At 46.1% G+C, this 13,472-nt stretch overlaps 1 protein-coding gene across 8 annotated transcripts in view; it reads left to right on the top strand.

Moving 5' to 3' along the window:
• The window catches only part of RC3H1 (ring finger and CCCH-type domains 1), a 109,331-nt gene that overhangs the window by 39,303 nt on the left and 56,556 nt on the right, over positions 1-13,472 (top strand). For all 8 annotated transcript variants that reach the window (XM_040360389.1, XM_040360392.1, XM_040360390.1 and 5 more), the window contains exon 2: positions 12,822-13,206. In XM_040360389.1, coding sequence (XP_040216323.1) covers positions 12,976-13,206 — 231 coding nt within the window. In that variant the 5' untranslated portion in view covers positions 12,822-12,975. The remainder of the gene's footprint in view (positions 1-12,821; positions 13,207-13,472) is intronic.

The raw sequence follows: 13,472 nt of genomic DNA, 5'->3' as shown, positions 1-13,472 counted from the left end.
CCAGTTCCATGGTCTTGTAGAGTTCTGTATGAGGCCATGTTTGATAAACACTGAAAACTGCATATAGAGCAAGTCAAGTGTTTGTTAAATACACACAATACTGCCAGGTAATACCAGAATCATGCTTCCAGGTTTAGGAGATTCCCATGTATATTGTGTTATAAGATGGGGAAATAAGACAGGGGAGACTTATTTTGTACAATGGGTATAAAATCCCTTTTGCTAGAACTTGGGTGCTGTGTACATTTAATATTAAACTCCAAAACTGAACATTACTCAAAATGAATGAGTGCTTTGCACAGTAAGGTCCCTTTTACACTTGTGCACACTCCCACTGTCTATTTACACCAGTGGTTCTCAACCTGGGGGTCGGGCCCTCCTCGGGGGTCGAATGATGATTTGCCAGGGGTCACCAATTCCTGGGCTGTTCCTGAAGCCTGCACCACTCTCCTAGACAATTCGCGGCCACCCAGCTGGGCTGTTCCTGGAGCAGGCAGCTGCCCGCTCAGCCTCTTTGCAGCCAGCCATTCAGTTCACGGCATGGCTGGGGGGCAGAGACTAGAGGCCCGCTGACTGGTGAGGAATGTGAAGAGGAGGAGACCCTATTTCTTGATTTCGTCATAGGTGTTGCTACTAAGAGACACCACAAAGTCTGAGACAGTAAGTAACACTACCTGTGATTATAGTTGCCATTAAAAGTCCCCACTACAGTTCTCAGATCACCTTGTACAAGAACACCTAAGTTGGTCACTGATCCCAACTCCCCGCCAGCACTTCTACTTATACTATTCTCCCCACAAGGAGTAAGAGAAGGAATAAAAATAGAGAATGCTCTATTTGTTCCGACAGGACGTCATATGATGTCCTGTCATTTAAAGCCTCTAGGGTGCGCGTGCACCCGTCGCGTCACTGGAAACACAGTGCGCGTGCCCGGAAGGCGGTGTATGTGCACAGTAGGCAAGTGGTTAAGGAAGCTGTGTCCGTCCATGGACGAAAAGAGAAAATGGGATTTTTTGTGCTCATCGTAAAATCCATGGACGGACACAGCTTCCTTAAATCTTGACTTGTGGTTATGTTCGTGTTCTATCTGAGAGATCCTCTCCTAATAGACGGAACATAACCCACTTGTCAAGACTAAAGGAGCCGTGTCCATCCATGGACTTCAGAGAAAAGGATTTTACTGTGAGTACAAAAATCCTATTTTTAAAGAGCAACTGTCAACTCTGTCCCGAAGCTGCTCTTCCTCTTACCCACTGTTGCCTCACCGACAGTCCCATTCACTTTAATAGGACAGCTGCTGATGCGGCAGTGACACAACAAGGTGAGTGGATGCTTGCTAACGGCTGCCATGATGGATCTGAAATGACAGGTGCTCTTTAAATGTAAGGACTCATTCTTGCTGGTAGTTCAAATCTTTAATATTTGTGAACAAAATTATTTTAGAATAATAAGCTGTCAGGTTAGTAAAACAGATATCCGAACCGATTCAATCATACAGTTTGTAGTGTACATAGATTTGCAAAACAATGGGATAAAGGAATATTCTATAACTTTGGTTTATCTCATGGTTACTGTGAAATTGTGTGAATGCATCAATGCAGTGCATGTTATCTCGGCTTGGATTATTTAATGAGTTTACCAGAAATGTAAATATTGCAGAATATACAGCCTCATGCTACATAACTAAGCTTTGTTTCACGCTGAATAAACTAAATTATTAATCTATCTTAAATAGAAAACTATCTTTAGAGAAATTTTTTACTCAAAGCATTTTTAATTAAAATAAATTTGATATTTAAAAAAAATTGATTTTAAAATTAAACAAATCCAATTTTTAAAAGAAAATCATTGATTTATATCCACCCTGGGTAGTAATCGGCATCACCAAAACTAGTGCCCATTGGAAGATATCCCCTTTATTACTGTTTTGGTGACCACCCAAAATTTGGGGTCTTTCTTCCAATTTCACTTCAGTGATAATGGTGACCAAGGCAAATTGAGAGGGTGTAATAAGGACATTCAATAAAATCCTGATGGGTGTTCTTATCCATCCCTACTTGTATTAAAACTAAAAAAACTTTTGCCTTCAGTTTATATTTTAAGGGCTCGTGCATATCGGCATATAAAGTAAATTATGGCTGCATTTTGACGCTCAGGAGCCACAGTTGTGGTGCACAGCCACCTTTTACAAATAAATTCTAGGATACGGCTGTACAAAGGTATAGGCAGGTCTGGGCGTAGACGTGCGCACAGACGTTTTCCCCTGGATACAGACAGTATGCATCGGGAAGCAAGTGTTTAGAGCTGCGTATACCCTCGCACTGCTGTATACATGTATAGTTTGCATCAGGGGCTGTATGCAACGCCTGTGGCTCCCAGGCGAAATAAAGCTGAATTTTTTTTATGTGCCCATGTGTTTATGAACCCCAACGTGTATGCAGACTGAAAACTAGCAAAGCAAAATTCAGACACCTGTCTTTTTTTTTTTTTGCATGTGTCCCAGAGATGCAAAAGCAGTATGAGAGGCAGTTGTCATCAAGACAAATCTCCTCCATATAAACCTAATAGGGGATCAGTAGTTTAAATACTGCATTATGTTGGATGTAGACATGCATCTTAATCCATTACTACTCTGAAGAGCGTTCCACGCTTGGATTGCTTTTCAGAGATGATTGACAGACAGTGAGGAGGCAATTTGATGCTTCCTCACCACCTATTTTAACCCCCACTTTTGTCGACAAATGCACTGCGACCATGACATGTAAGCAACCCCGGCCACTGCTATAGGCTGTATAAAGTGAAAGTAAACAACTTAAAGTGATTGTAAAGTCTTTTAAAAAATAAAATAAAACATTACAAACATGTTATACTTGCCACCTCTGTGTAATGGTTTTGCCCAGAGCAGCCTGGATCCTCCTCTTCTCAAGTCCCTCTTTGTTGCTCCTGGCTCCTCCCTCCTATCGAGTGCCCCCACAGCCAGCAGCTTCCAATGGGTGCACTGGAGCCAAGTCGCAGCTCACTGTGTCCATTCAGACACAAGGCCCCTACCCAGCCCCGCCCCCTCTCTCCCCTGATTGGCTGGCTGACTGACTTTGGCTGAGACATAGCAGTGGCATCGTTGGCTCCCACGGCTGCCAATCAGATGGAGGGTCCCAGATGATTAAGACATTTTAAGACATTGCTGGAGAGAGATGGGGCTCAGGTAAGTAATTAGGGGGTGCTGGGGTGGCTGCTACACACAAGTTTTTTTTATCTCCATGCATAGAATGTATGAAGATAATAAACCTGCCTTTACACAACTCCTTTAAAACAGTGGTCATCAACCGTGTCCTGCAGGGCCCACTAACAGGCCAGGTTTGCAAGATAACTGAAATACATCACAGCTGATATCATTTGCTCCTCAGTGATTGCAGTATTCTAGACTGCATCTCCCCAAGGTAATACATAAAACCTGGCCTGTTAGTGGGCCCTGCAGGACAGGGTTGATGACCACTGCTTTAAAAAACAAAATGCCCCCCTCTGCAGTGTAATGTCATAATGTGCTAGTATGCACCTCATACTAGAACATTACGACAGACTTGAATAAAAAACAGATCCCTCCAGCGGCTCACTGTCACAGAATTCATCTTCACGCGTCCATTAAGAGCACAGTGCCCACGCGCAGGTGACACCACCGGCTGATGCACAGGGGATGGGGGCACTAAAACTCAGCGCAACTGCATGTTTTTACTGCATCTCATCTGTACTTCTAAACTTGACTTCAATCTGTCCAAAACATAAATATTTGGGCTTTAAATACTTTTTAAAGTAAACCTAGCATGAGAAAACCTACTGATGACAGTATTGAGACCAGCTTTCAGCTCAGGTTCACTGTGTCAGCCAGGGAACTAGCATTTTTGGAAGGAGATCAGCCATCAATCAGAGGATACTTTTACAGGGATAGCATAGTGAAGCACCTGTGACATTCATGACAGGCCATTGATTAGGTACAGGTTGTGGCCCTCTCATTCATTTTCTTCACATTGCAGCGATTTGACATGCCACATCGTTGGCTATTGCCAGCAATGGCACCATCCGAATCGGTGCTACGCCGGCACCACACCGATTCTGTACTTCGGGTGCGATTTTTTTTTTTTTTTTTTTTTTCCCCCCCCAATAGATATCTGGGCAGAAACTTGCACCAATGTTTCTGAGATCGCCTCCTAAGTGGGGGCTGACGTGCAGAAATGAAATCGTGTGAGTTCAGCTGAACTAACACAATTTCATTCCCGCTGTCAGTGTGAACCTGGGCTTAGACTTTTATTTCTTTTGTAGTCATCGACCATGCTTTGCTAAGAAATGTTACATCATTGCGTTTAATCGAACAAAGTGAGGCACATGTGTGAGATCTGTTCTCAAGTACTCCCCTGTGCATAGTGGTGATATCACCCTCTAGAATTAGAAGATGTTGCTAGGACCTGATTCAGGCATCAAATGGGGGATTTAATATAGTAACATTTGCATTATATTGCATGCAAACCATTTCAGTACACAGAACATTCATATAAACAGCGACTGCTTCTGCTGATTTAGAGATTCTCTTAGTGCTGTATCTAATGCTCAGCTGTGATGGCAAATGAGGTTTTTCCTATTTTTGTTACATTTCTTTGAGCTTTCCTGAGGTTGCTGTTTGAATAGAAGTAGTAGGTAGGCGTGGGTTGGAAATTCCTTTCTACTTTCAAATGACTTGATGCATCATGCTGACTGCATGTGACTGAGACCACCTCAGGCGCAACTTCACATATCATAATCTGAGACCTCTTCTATTCATTTCCAGTGGCAGCTGGTAATTGGTTATATGTTCTTTTGGCTGGGTTCTTCTGAGGTTAGCCTTGGGTTACCTACAGAGAAGAGTGGAGACGGGCACTCATTTCATTTTTTTTGTTCCTAAAGTTCAGATGGGTAAGAAACACAAGTATTGGATAAAGCTTTGACTGCAGCAGTTATGGGTGCCGACTTTGATAAGTGCTGAATAGCATACAGTGTCAGCCTGAAATCTGTGTATTGTGGTGGAAAGAAACAAGGCCAATTGATCTGAAAGATATTTCGATTTTTGTCAGTCTACACTATGGGCCTGTTAACACCAGAATGTGGTACCCATTTTTTCTGCGTGTTTCCTCCCACTATGTTCCAGACGCACTGCACTTGCGATCTGCAGCGAGTGTCCTTTTAATGCTAAGGATGACCCAAACGCAGGGTGTTTGCCTGCACTGTATCGTATGGTACAGAAGTACCATGCGATCTGGTTGCAGTGCATTTTTTAGAGTAATGCATGCACCATTATTGGTGCACTGTACTCATATCGGCTTTCCCTGGCTGGATGCTGAGGCAGAGAACAGGGGGGCTCCGTATGAAGACACTGTGCAGGCGGTATCCTGTTGTACTGAGCAGCGGGGCTCTCTCCCTGTATTGGGCCTGCAGTCCCTGGCTCTCTCCCTGTACCGGGCCTGCAGTCCCTGGCTCTCTCCCTGTACCGGGCCTGCAGTCCCTGGCTCTCTCCCTGTGCCGGGCCTGCAGTCCCTGGCTCTCTCCCTGTACCGGGCCTGCAGTCCCTGGTTCTCTTCCTGTACCGGGCCTGCAGTCCCTGGCTCTCTCCCTGTACCGGGCCTGCAGTCCCTGGCTCTCTCCCTGTGCCGGGCCTGCAGTCCCTGGCTCTCTCCCTGTGCCGGGCCTGCAGTCCCTGGCTCTCTCCCTGTGCCGGGCCTGCAGTCCCTGGCTCTCTCCCTGTGCCGGGCCTGCAGTCCCTGGCTCTCTCCCTGTGCCGGGCCTGCAGTCCCTGGCTCTCTCCCTGTGCCGGGCCTGCAGTCCCTGGCTCTCTCCCTGTGCCGGGCCTGCAGTCCCTGGCTCTCTCCCTGTACCGGGCCTGCAGTCCCTGGCTCTCTCCCTGTACCGGGCCTGCAGTCCCTGGCTCTCTCCCTGTACCGGGCCTGCAGTCCCTGGCTCTCTCCCTGTACCGGGCATGCAGTCCCTGGCTCTCTCCCTGTATTGGGCCTGCAGTCCCTGGCTCTCTCCCTGTACCGGGCCTGCAGTCCCTGGCTCTCTCCCTGTACCGGGCCTGCAGTCCCTGGCTCTCTCCCTGTACCGGGCCTGCAGTCTCTGGCTCTCTCCCTGTACCGGGCCTGCAGTCCCTGGCTCTCTCCCTGTACCGGGCCTGCAGTCCCTGGCTCTCTCCCTGTACCGGGCCTGCAGTCCCTGGCTCTCTCCCTGTACCGGGCCTGCAGTCCCTGGCTCTCTCCCTGTACCGGGCCTGCAGTCCCTGGCTCTCTCCCTGTGCCGGGCCTGCAGTCCCTGGCTCTCTCCCTGTGCCGGGCCTGCAGTCGCCGGCTCTCTCCCTGTGCCGGGCCTGCAGTCGCCGGCTCTCTCCCTGTGCCGGGCCTGCAGTCTCCGGCTCTCTCCCTGTGCCGGGCCTGCAGTCTCCGGCTCTCTCCCTGTGCCGGGCCTGCAGTCTCCGGCTCTCTCCCTGTGCCGGGCCTGCAGTCTCCGGCTCTCTCCCTGTACCGGGCCTGCAGTCTCCGGCTCTCTCCCTGTACCGGGCCTGCAGTCTCCGGCTCTCTCCCTGTGCCGGGCCTGCAGTCTCCGGCTCTCTCCCTGTGCCGGGCCTGCAGTCTCCGGCTCTCTCCCTGTGCCGGGCCTGCAGTCTCCGGCTCTCTCCCTGTACCGGGCCTGCAGTCTCCGGCTCTCTCCCTGTACCGGGCCTGCAGTCTCCGGCTCTCTCCCTGTACCGGGCCTGCAGTCTCCTGCAGAGATGAAAATACACTTTAATCAAAGCTACGCAGTTGGCTTTCTTCTACAGGTATCCCTTACCTGCATAGACAGTTTTTATTGGGAAAGGCAAACAAACACTTTAAGCTAAAGTAGGTTTATTATCTCTTCTAGATATACAGATTTCTCTCTAAGCTCTTCAAAATTATGTTAATTTTCCTGTATTCCGTAAGTATTGAATGTTCTCCGATAGTTTTGAATTGGAATGCATATGACAAGGTGCAGTACATATGAAACGCCAGCTCAGGCCGCATGCTGCTCAGCCAGTGACTTCTATATTTGGAGCCCCCACGTGCCACTCGGTGTCACTAGCGCTCTATTCTTAACCATGTGTGAGGCGACCTTTTCTACCCACGGGGTCATAAATATCTGTAGGCAAGTGTAGCTATCTACAGCTACTTACTAGTGAGAACTTCCTCATATGAGTAAGATTAAACACGTGAAACCTTTTATTTATTCTTATCCTTTTCTGCTGTCTTCCTGTTGCTATGACTCATTTTGCAGACTGCAAATACAAAGTAGCGTGAATGACATGGCCAAAACAAACCAGGTTAATGTGGTAGGAAAACTGCACCTCCTCCCTCAACATAGAAACCTGGGCATTTGGATGTGGATGCGAATGAATCATTGCTCTCATTTCACAAGCTAAATTGTAGGCAAGCTTGGTAGTGGCTAATATCTAGGAAATTCCCTCGCAGTTTCTACTTCATGTGCTATAGCAGTTGAAGGCAGACGTTGCATGAAATGGCAAGGTCCATTTATTTTGCATCCCCATCCTCCTTAATATAAGCCAACAAAGAATAGAAACAAAATAAAAGGTAACATCCTTACTTTACACCACAGCTTTTAGCAAGCATGCCAAGGGGAGGGTGACTTCACTGAACCTTCTTGGATTCTTGAAATACTTAACAAACAGTCATTGTTATAGAGTGGTGGAGAAACGTCTTGTGTATTTTTGTTCTCTTCAGAGTTGGCAGGATTCCTGGAGAATCCTTATTGATGTCACCATTGCCTATAGGAAGTGTCTGAAAGTACGAGTGTAAGTGCCGGTTCACACTACCGCGACTTGGTATCCAACGTGTGTCGCCCCACAAATTCAATTGAAGTGAATGAGAGCCGTCTTAACCACTTACCCCCCGGACCATATTGCTGCCCAAAGACCAGAGTACTTTTTGCGATTCGGGACTGCGTCGCTTTAACAGACAATTGCGCGGTCGTGCGATGTGGCTCCCAAACAAAATTGGCGTCCTTTTTTTCCCACAAATAGAGCTTTCTTTTGGTGGTATTTGATCACCTCTGCGGTTTTTAGTTTTTGCGCTATAAACAAAAATAGAAAGCCAATTTTGAAAAAAATTAATATTTTTTACATTTTGCTATAATTATCCCCCAAAAATATATAAAAAAACATTTTTTTTTCCTCAGTTTAGGCCGATACGTTTTCTTCTACATATTTTTCGTAAAAAAAAATCGCAATAAGCGTTTGATTGGTTTGCGCAAAAGTTATAGCGTTTACAAAATAGGGGGTATTTTTATGTCATTTTTATTATATTTTTTTTACTAGTAATGGCGGCGATCAGCGATTTTTTTTTTTTTTTTTTTTTCGGTATTGCGACATTATGGCGGACACTTCGGACACTTTTGACACATTTTTGGGACCATTGGCATTTTTATAGCGATCAGTGCTATAAAAATGCATTGGATTACTAGAAAAATGCCACTGGCAGTGAAGGGGTTAACACTAGGGGGCGGGGAAGGGGTTAAGTATGCCTGGGTGTGTTCTTACTGGGGGGGGGGGGGTGGCCTCACTAGGGGAAACACTGATCCTCGGTTCATACATTGTATGAACCGAAGATCAGCATTTCCCCTGCTGACAGGACCGGGAGCTGTGTGTTTACACACACAGCTCCCGGTCCCCGCTCTGTAACGAGCGATCGCGTGTGCCCGGCGGCGATCGCGCCCGCTGGGCACATGCACGGGAGTCGGGGACGAGCGGGGGGCGGCTGGGAGAGAGGACGTCATACTACGTGCTCTCGCCCAGCCGAGCCAACTTGCCGACGTATAACGGCGGTGGGCGGTCGGCTAGTGGTTAATGTATACTACTGAAGTTGCTCCGACTTCAGAAAAAGGTTCCTGTAATACTTCAAGGCGACTTCTAGGCAACTTGTACCCATCGAGTTCAATGGAAGTTGCCTCCAAAGTCGGATCACTTTCTTAACTGAAGCAACTTTACAGGAATAGAAAATTGTTTACTCAGGAAAACGCCTCCCTCCCACAGAGCTGATTATTCTGTGTTTGGCCACAGCCAAAGTCCCCGTTCCCGGAGGCAACTTTAAGTCGCGCAGAAGTTGCCTTGCAAAGTCGCGCTGTAAGTCGGGTTGCCCCTGTGTGAACCGGCTCTAGGTGGAGGAACTTTTTTACCTTCTTTTTGTTTCACTTTGCGTTGGCTGCAGAACAAGCGACCTTTCATTTTCATGCCCCTCTTTAATGTTTTTTACGCATATATTTGGAAAATAAGCACGTAAGGTTCTCAAACCATCCACCTGGTGCATTTGATTTGGAGCAACATCAGCTCTCTTCGGCAAAGCCCTGTTCCCTATCGTGGAGAGTAAGGCTTGGCCATACATTATACAATTTTCTTCTATAGAGTTCTTTTAGATTTACCAAAACCATATAATATGAGGTCAAATCTAAACACTTTCAATTTGTGTGTAATCAGGCAGGCCCTCGTACTACACAGTTGAAGGTAAATCTAAAGGAAATTAAATAAGAAAATTGTATGGTGTATGACCAGCTTAGGGCTTTGTTCTACACATAGAGAGAGAGAGAGGGAATATATCTGTCTTGAGCATACACAACCTCATTGGCTTTGTCATTATCTTTTTGTTTTTTTTAGCTTAGGCGAGGTTGAAGATGAAATTTCGAATTTTGCCCCTAAGGCCCATGTCACACTAGCAATTGTGGCAAAGGTACAATTTTTTTTCCCCTAATTAGCTTCCTTTACCTTAGTGCAGTCCTCCTTCACTTACCTCATCCTTCCATTTTGCTTTTAAATGTCCTTCTTTCTTATGAGAAATCCTCACTTCCAGTTCTTCTGTCTGTAACTCCACACAGTAATGCAAGGCTTTCTCCCTGGTGTGGAGTGTTGTGCTCGCCCCCTCTCCCTTGGACTACAGGAGAGTCGGGACGCGCTCTACGTTGCAGATAGAGAAAGGAGCTGTGTGTTAGTGGGCGTCCTGACTCTCCTGTAGTCCAAGGGAGGGGGCGAGCATGACACTCCACACCAGGGAGAAAGCCTTGCATTACTGTGTGGAGTTACAGACAGAAGAACAGGAAGTGAGGATTTCTCAGAAGAAATAAGGACATTTAAAAGCAAAATGGAAGGATGAGGTAAGTGAAGGAGGACTGCACTAAGGTAAAGGAAGCTATTTAGGAAAGAAAATTGTACATTTACAACCCCCTTTAAAGTGTTTTTAAAGGCCTAATTTTTTTTCCATAAATTACCTGCTCAGTGCAATTGTATTGTATTGCACAGAGCAGCCCTGAACTTCATTTTCTAGGGTCCCCCGCCAGCGCTGTCTGCTCCTCCTCGTCAGTGACCCCTCCCCCCCTAGCAAGCTCTGTTCTATGGGGGCACACATGTGACATTGTTTTAATGATTGAGGTATTAGGATTGTAGTCCTATTGTGTTCCGAAGTCTGTTTTGGGTTAAAATGTTGTACGATAGCTTTAAATGATACTGTGGAAGAAATTGCGTCAGGCTATTAAAAGCAAGCAACACAGGGTTCCTATATCCTGCTTCTTTGTTTTGAGATGAAACGTAATGTGGATTTTTGCATTAAGTAACTATATGTATCATCCGTGACTAGCAATGGGATTATCAAACCGAGGAGCACATTAACTTGCACAGTAAAGTTTTGTAATATGTAGTCAGTGCTTTATCATAAAACGGACAGTTCGTGTGTTGAATATTCTTAAAGACCAATAAAACCCAACTTTGCTTTGGTTGTGTATAAGACCGAACGTTCATCTGCCTTTTAGTAGAAACATCCACTTAAATGTTCTGCCGACTTCATCCTTCACAAGTGTTTTCACACTCTCTTTTTTACATCTGAGATAGACAACCACAGAACCACCTAATATTTCTGCTAGTAGTTATGTGGTTATTATAGTGATTACAACAGCAACAGTTTAGGTGTTTAGAACTACAGAACTGTCATAATTCCAGGCATAATTCAAGTGCCTTCTAATACCTATTAATGATTAGCTTGGAGTTCAGGAAAATTGGGCTATTGGCTGCCGTGTAAAACTTGGATCAGATGAGTACAAAGGATGGGTTTCTAGCTAATATAAATATTGTTGAGCCTACAGTGTCTTTAGCCTTTGTACAGCTGATTTATTTACATTGTACTAGGAAAAAAGAATGCATTACTTCAACTGTGGAAAACGACTTTTGTGTGAGAATGAAGTCTTGGATGTGCTACTTGATATGTTAGAGCAAACTACAGTATACAAAATTAAGATGTTCAAGCAAATTGGGCACAATTGAGATGGAAAAAATGTACATTCAGACCAAATGTATGTTTCAAAGTGTAAGGGCCCTTTTACATGGGGCTGTTCGTGTGCGGGCTCCGCTTTAGCTCAGCGGGGATCGATCAGTCGATCCCCGCTGAGCAGGTCTGTCTCTGCACACTGTGCAAGGACCGACCTATCAGAGCGCCGCTCTCCCCTATGGGGGGGTTTGGATGACGACAGACCGTAGAGCCCGTCGTCGTCCGATCCGCCAGATGGAGGAAAAAGTAGGGTTTTCCTCCGTCACACTTTGGCGGGTCGGATGTCACCGCTGACATCCGTGGCTCCATAGAGGAGCACGGAGTGCCCGTTCAGGTCCGCCTTTAAAAACCGACAGGCAGACCTGAACGGTCCGCCTGTGTGAAAGGGCCCTTAGGTTTTTTTTCATTGCCGTTTTTTTCCACTATTTGTTTATTGTACCAGCTTAGTTTCTAAACAATTCTGCTTAAAGCAGAGTTCCACCCAAAAGTGGAACTTCCGCTTAATCCACTCCTCGCCCCCTTACATGCCACATTTGGCATGTCATTTTCTTGGGGAAGTGGGGGCTTCAGGAGGAGTGGGACTTCCTGTCCCACTTCCTCCTTCCGCCCAGGGACCACTAAGGCGATACGTCATATTTCCTTTCAGTGGCCCCTCCCTGTAGGTGATCGCTTGTCCACTCATGGAGCGCTGCGCCGCTCGCGCATTTGCAGTGAGGGCCCGGCCGTCAAGCCGAAAGCTGTCACATCCTGGTACCCATAGTTGCAATGGAGGCGGTGAAGGGGGGGGGGGCCCAGAACGAAGCTTCCTGCGGCACGCCGCTGGACCGTGGAACAGGTAAGTGTACACTTTTTGTAGCTGCTGACTTTTAATAAACATAAAAAAAAAAGGCTGGAACTCCCCTTTAATTCATTTTGTTCTAGTTTAGTTTCTAAACATCACTATTACTAAACACTGCTGGGTACAGCGTTCAGCCCTCTCTAACCTGCAGAGTATTTCAACTTGCCATAGCCTTTGACAGGCTGCAGGCGGTGAGGCTGGACACTGCACCCTGCACCTTTTGGCTTCCTGGGTGCACCAAAACCTTGGGATTGGACACAGGCTACATGCTCCATGTATAAGAGGCACAGGTTAACATAAAAAATTAAAGTATGCTTTACTAAGCTCAAAAACGGCAGCCGTGTTAGAAATATCTGTCACTACTGTGTCCTGTGGGGATGTAGGGGTGGGTGGGAGGCAGCACAGCATTAGCAGTGGACCAGGCAGCTGACACACCTGGAAATGTCAGATGTGCAGAGGTTGTTGCTCTGAAAGACAGCAAAAATCAGGAATGAGCAAATTGGTTGCTTTTGATTATATTTAGAAATGTAAACTGCTCTGTCAGTATAACCTATACAAGTGTTTTTGACCAGAGTTCTTCCTTAGTCTGTCATTTTGATCTAATGGTCTTCCTTTTTTTTTTTCTCTTTTAGGTCACATCTTCCACTATGTGCTGACTGTCTGTATTTACAGAAGATATATAAGAAAGACAAACTTTATTTTGGAAAGGTTTTTTGATTCCAGTGGAATCTGTGCTTAAGCTCCCTACCCTTTGCTTTGCAAGCTCCTATTTTAAAGTGGGACAACATGCCTGTACAAGCTCCACAATGGACCGACTTCCTGTCCTGCCCTATTTGCACACAGACATTCGACGAAACCATCCGGAAGCCCATCAGCCTGGGTTGTGGGCACACCGTCTGCAAGATGTGCCTGAACAAGCTTCACCGCAAGGCTTGTCCATTTGACCAGACCACCATAAACACAGACATTGAACTGCTGCCTGTCAACTCTGCCTTGCTGCAGCTGGTGGGAGCTCAGGTGAGTACATCTTAATTGTGATTCAGTTTATCAGACCACACAGCAGAGTATTGCATTCTTTATAATCTCCTAAATGGATCATCAAAAGTCACACAAATTAGTAGGGCATATATTGGCCTTTTGGTGTGTAAAAATGTATCTTTGTTGCCACGGGTAAAAATAAGCTTGTCTGGTTTCTGCCCATCAAGAACATTGTGTATATTCCATGTAATTAGAAACTTCAATTTGTCTGGTAGGCTTGCAGTGAGATGAGGTCAGTTACACAA

Source organism: Rana temporaria, chromosome 7 (genome assembly GCF_905171775.1).
Source record: "Rana temporaria chromosome 7, aRanTem1.1, whole genome shotgun sequence".
NCBI lineage: Eukaryota > Metazoa > Chordata > Amphibia > Anura > Ranidae > Rana > Rana temporaria.
Note: the sequence above shows the minus strand (reverse complement) of the source record. Positions and strands in the feature narration are given on the sequence as shown.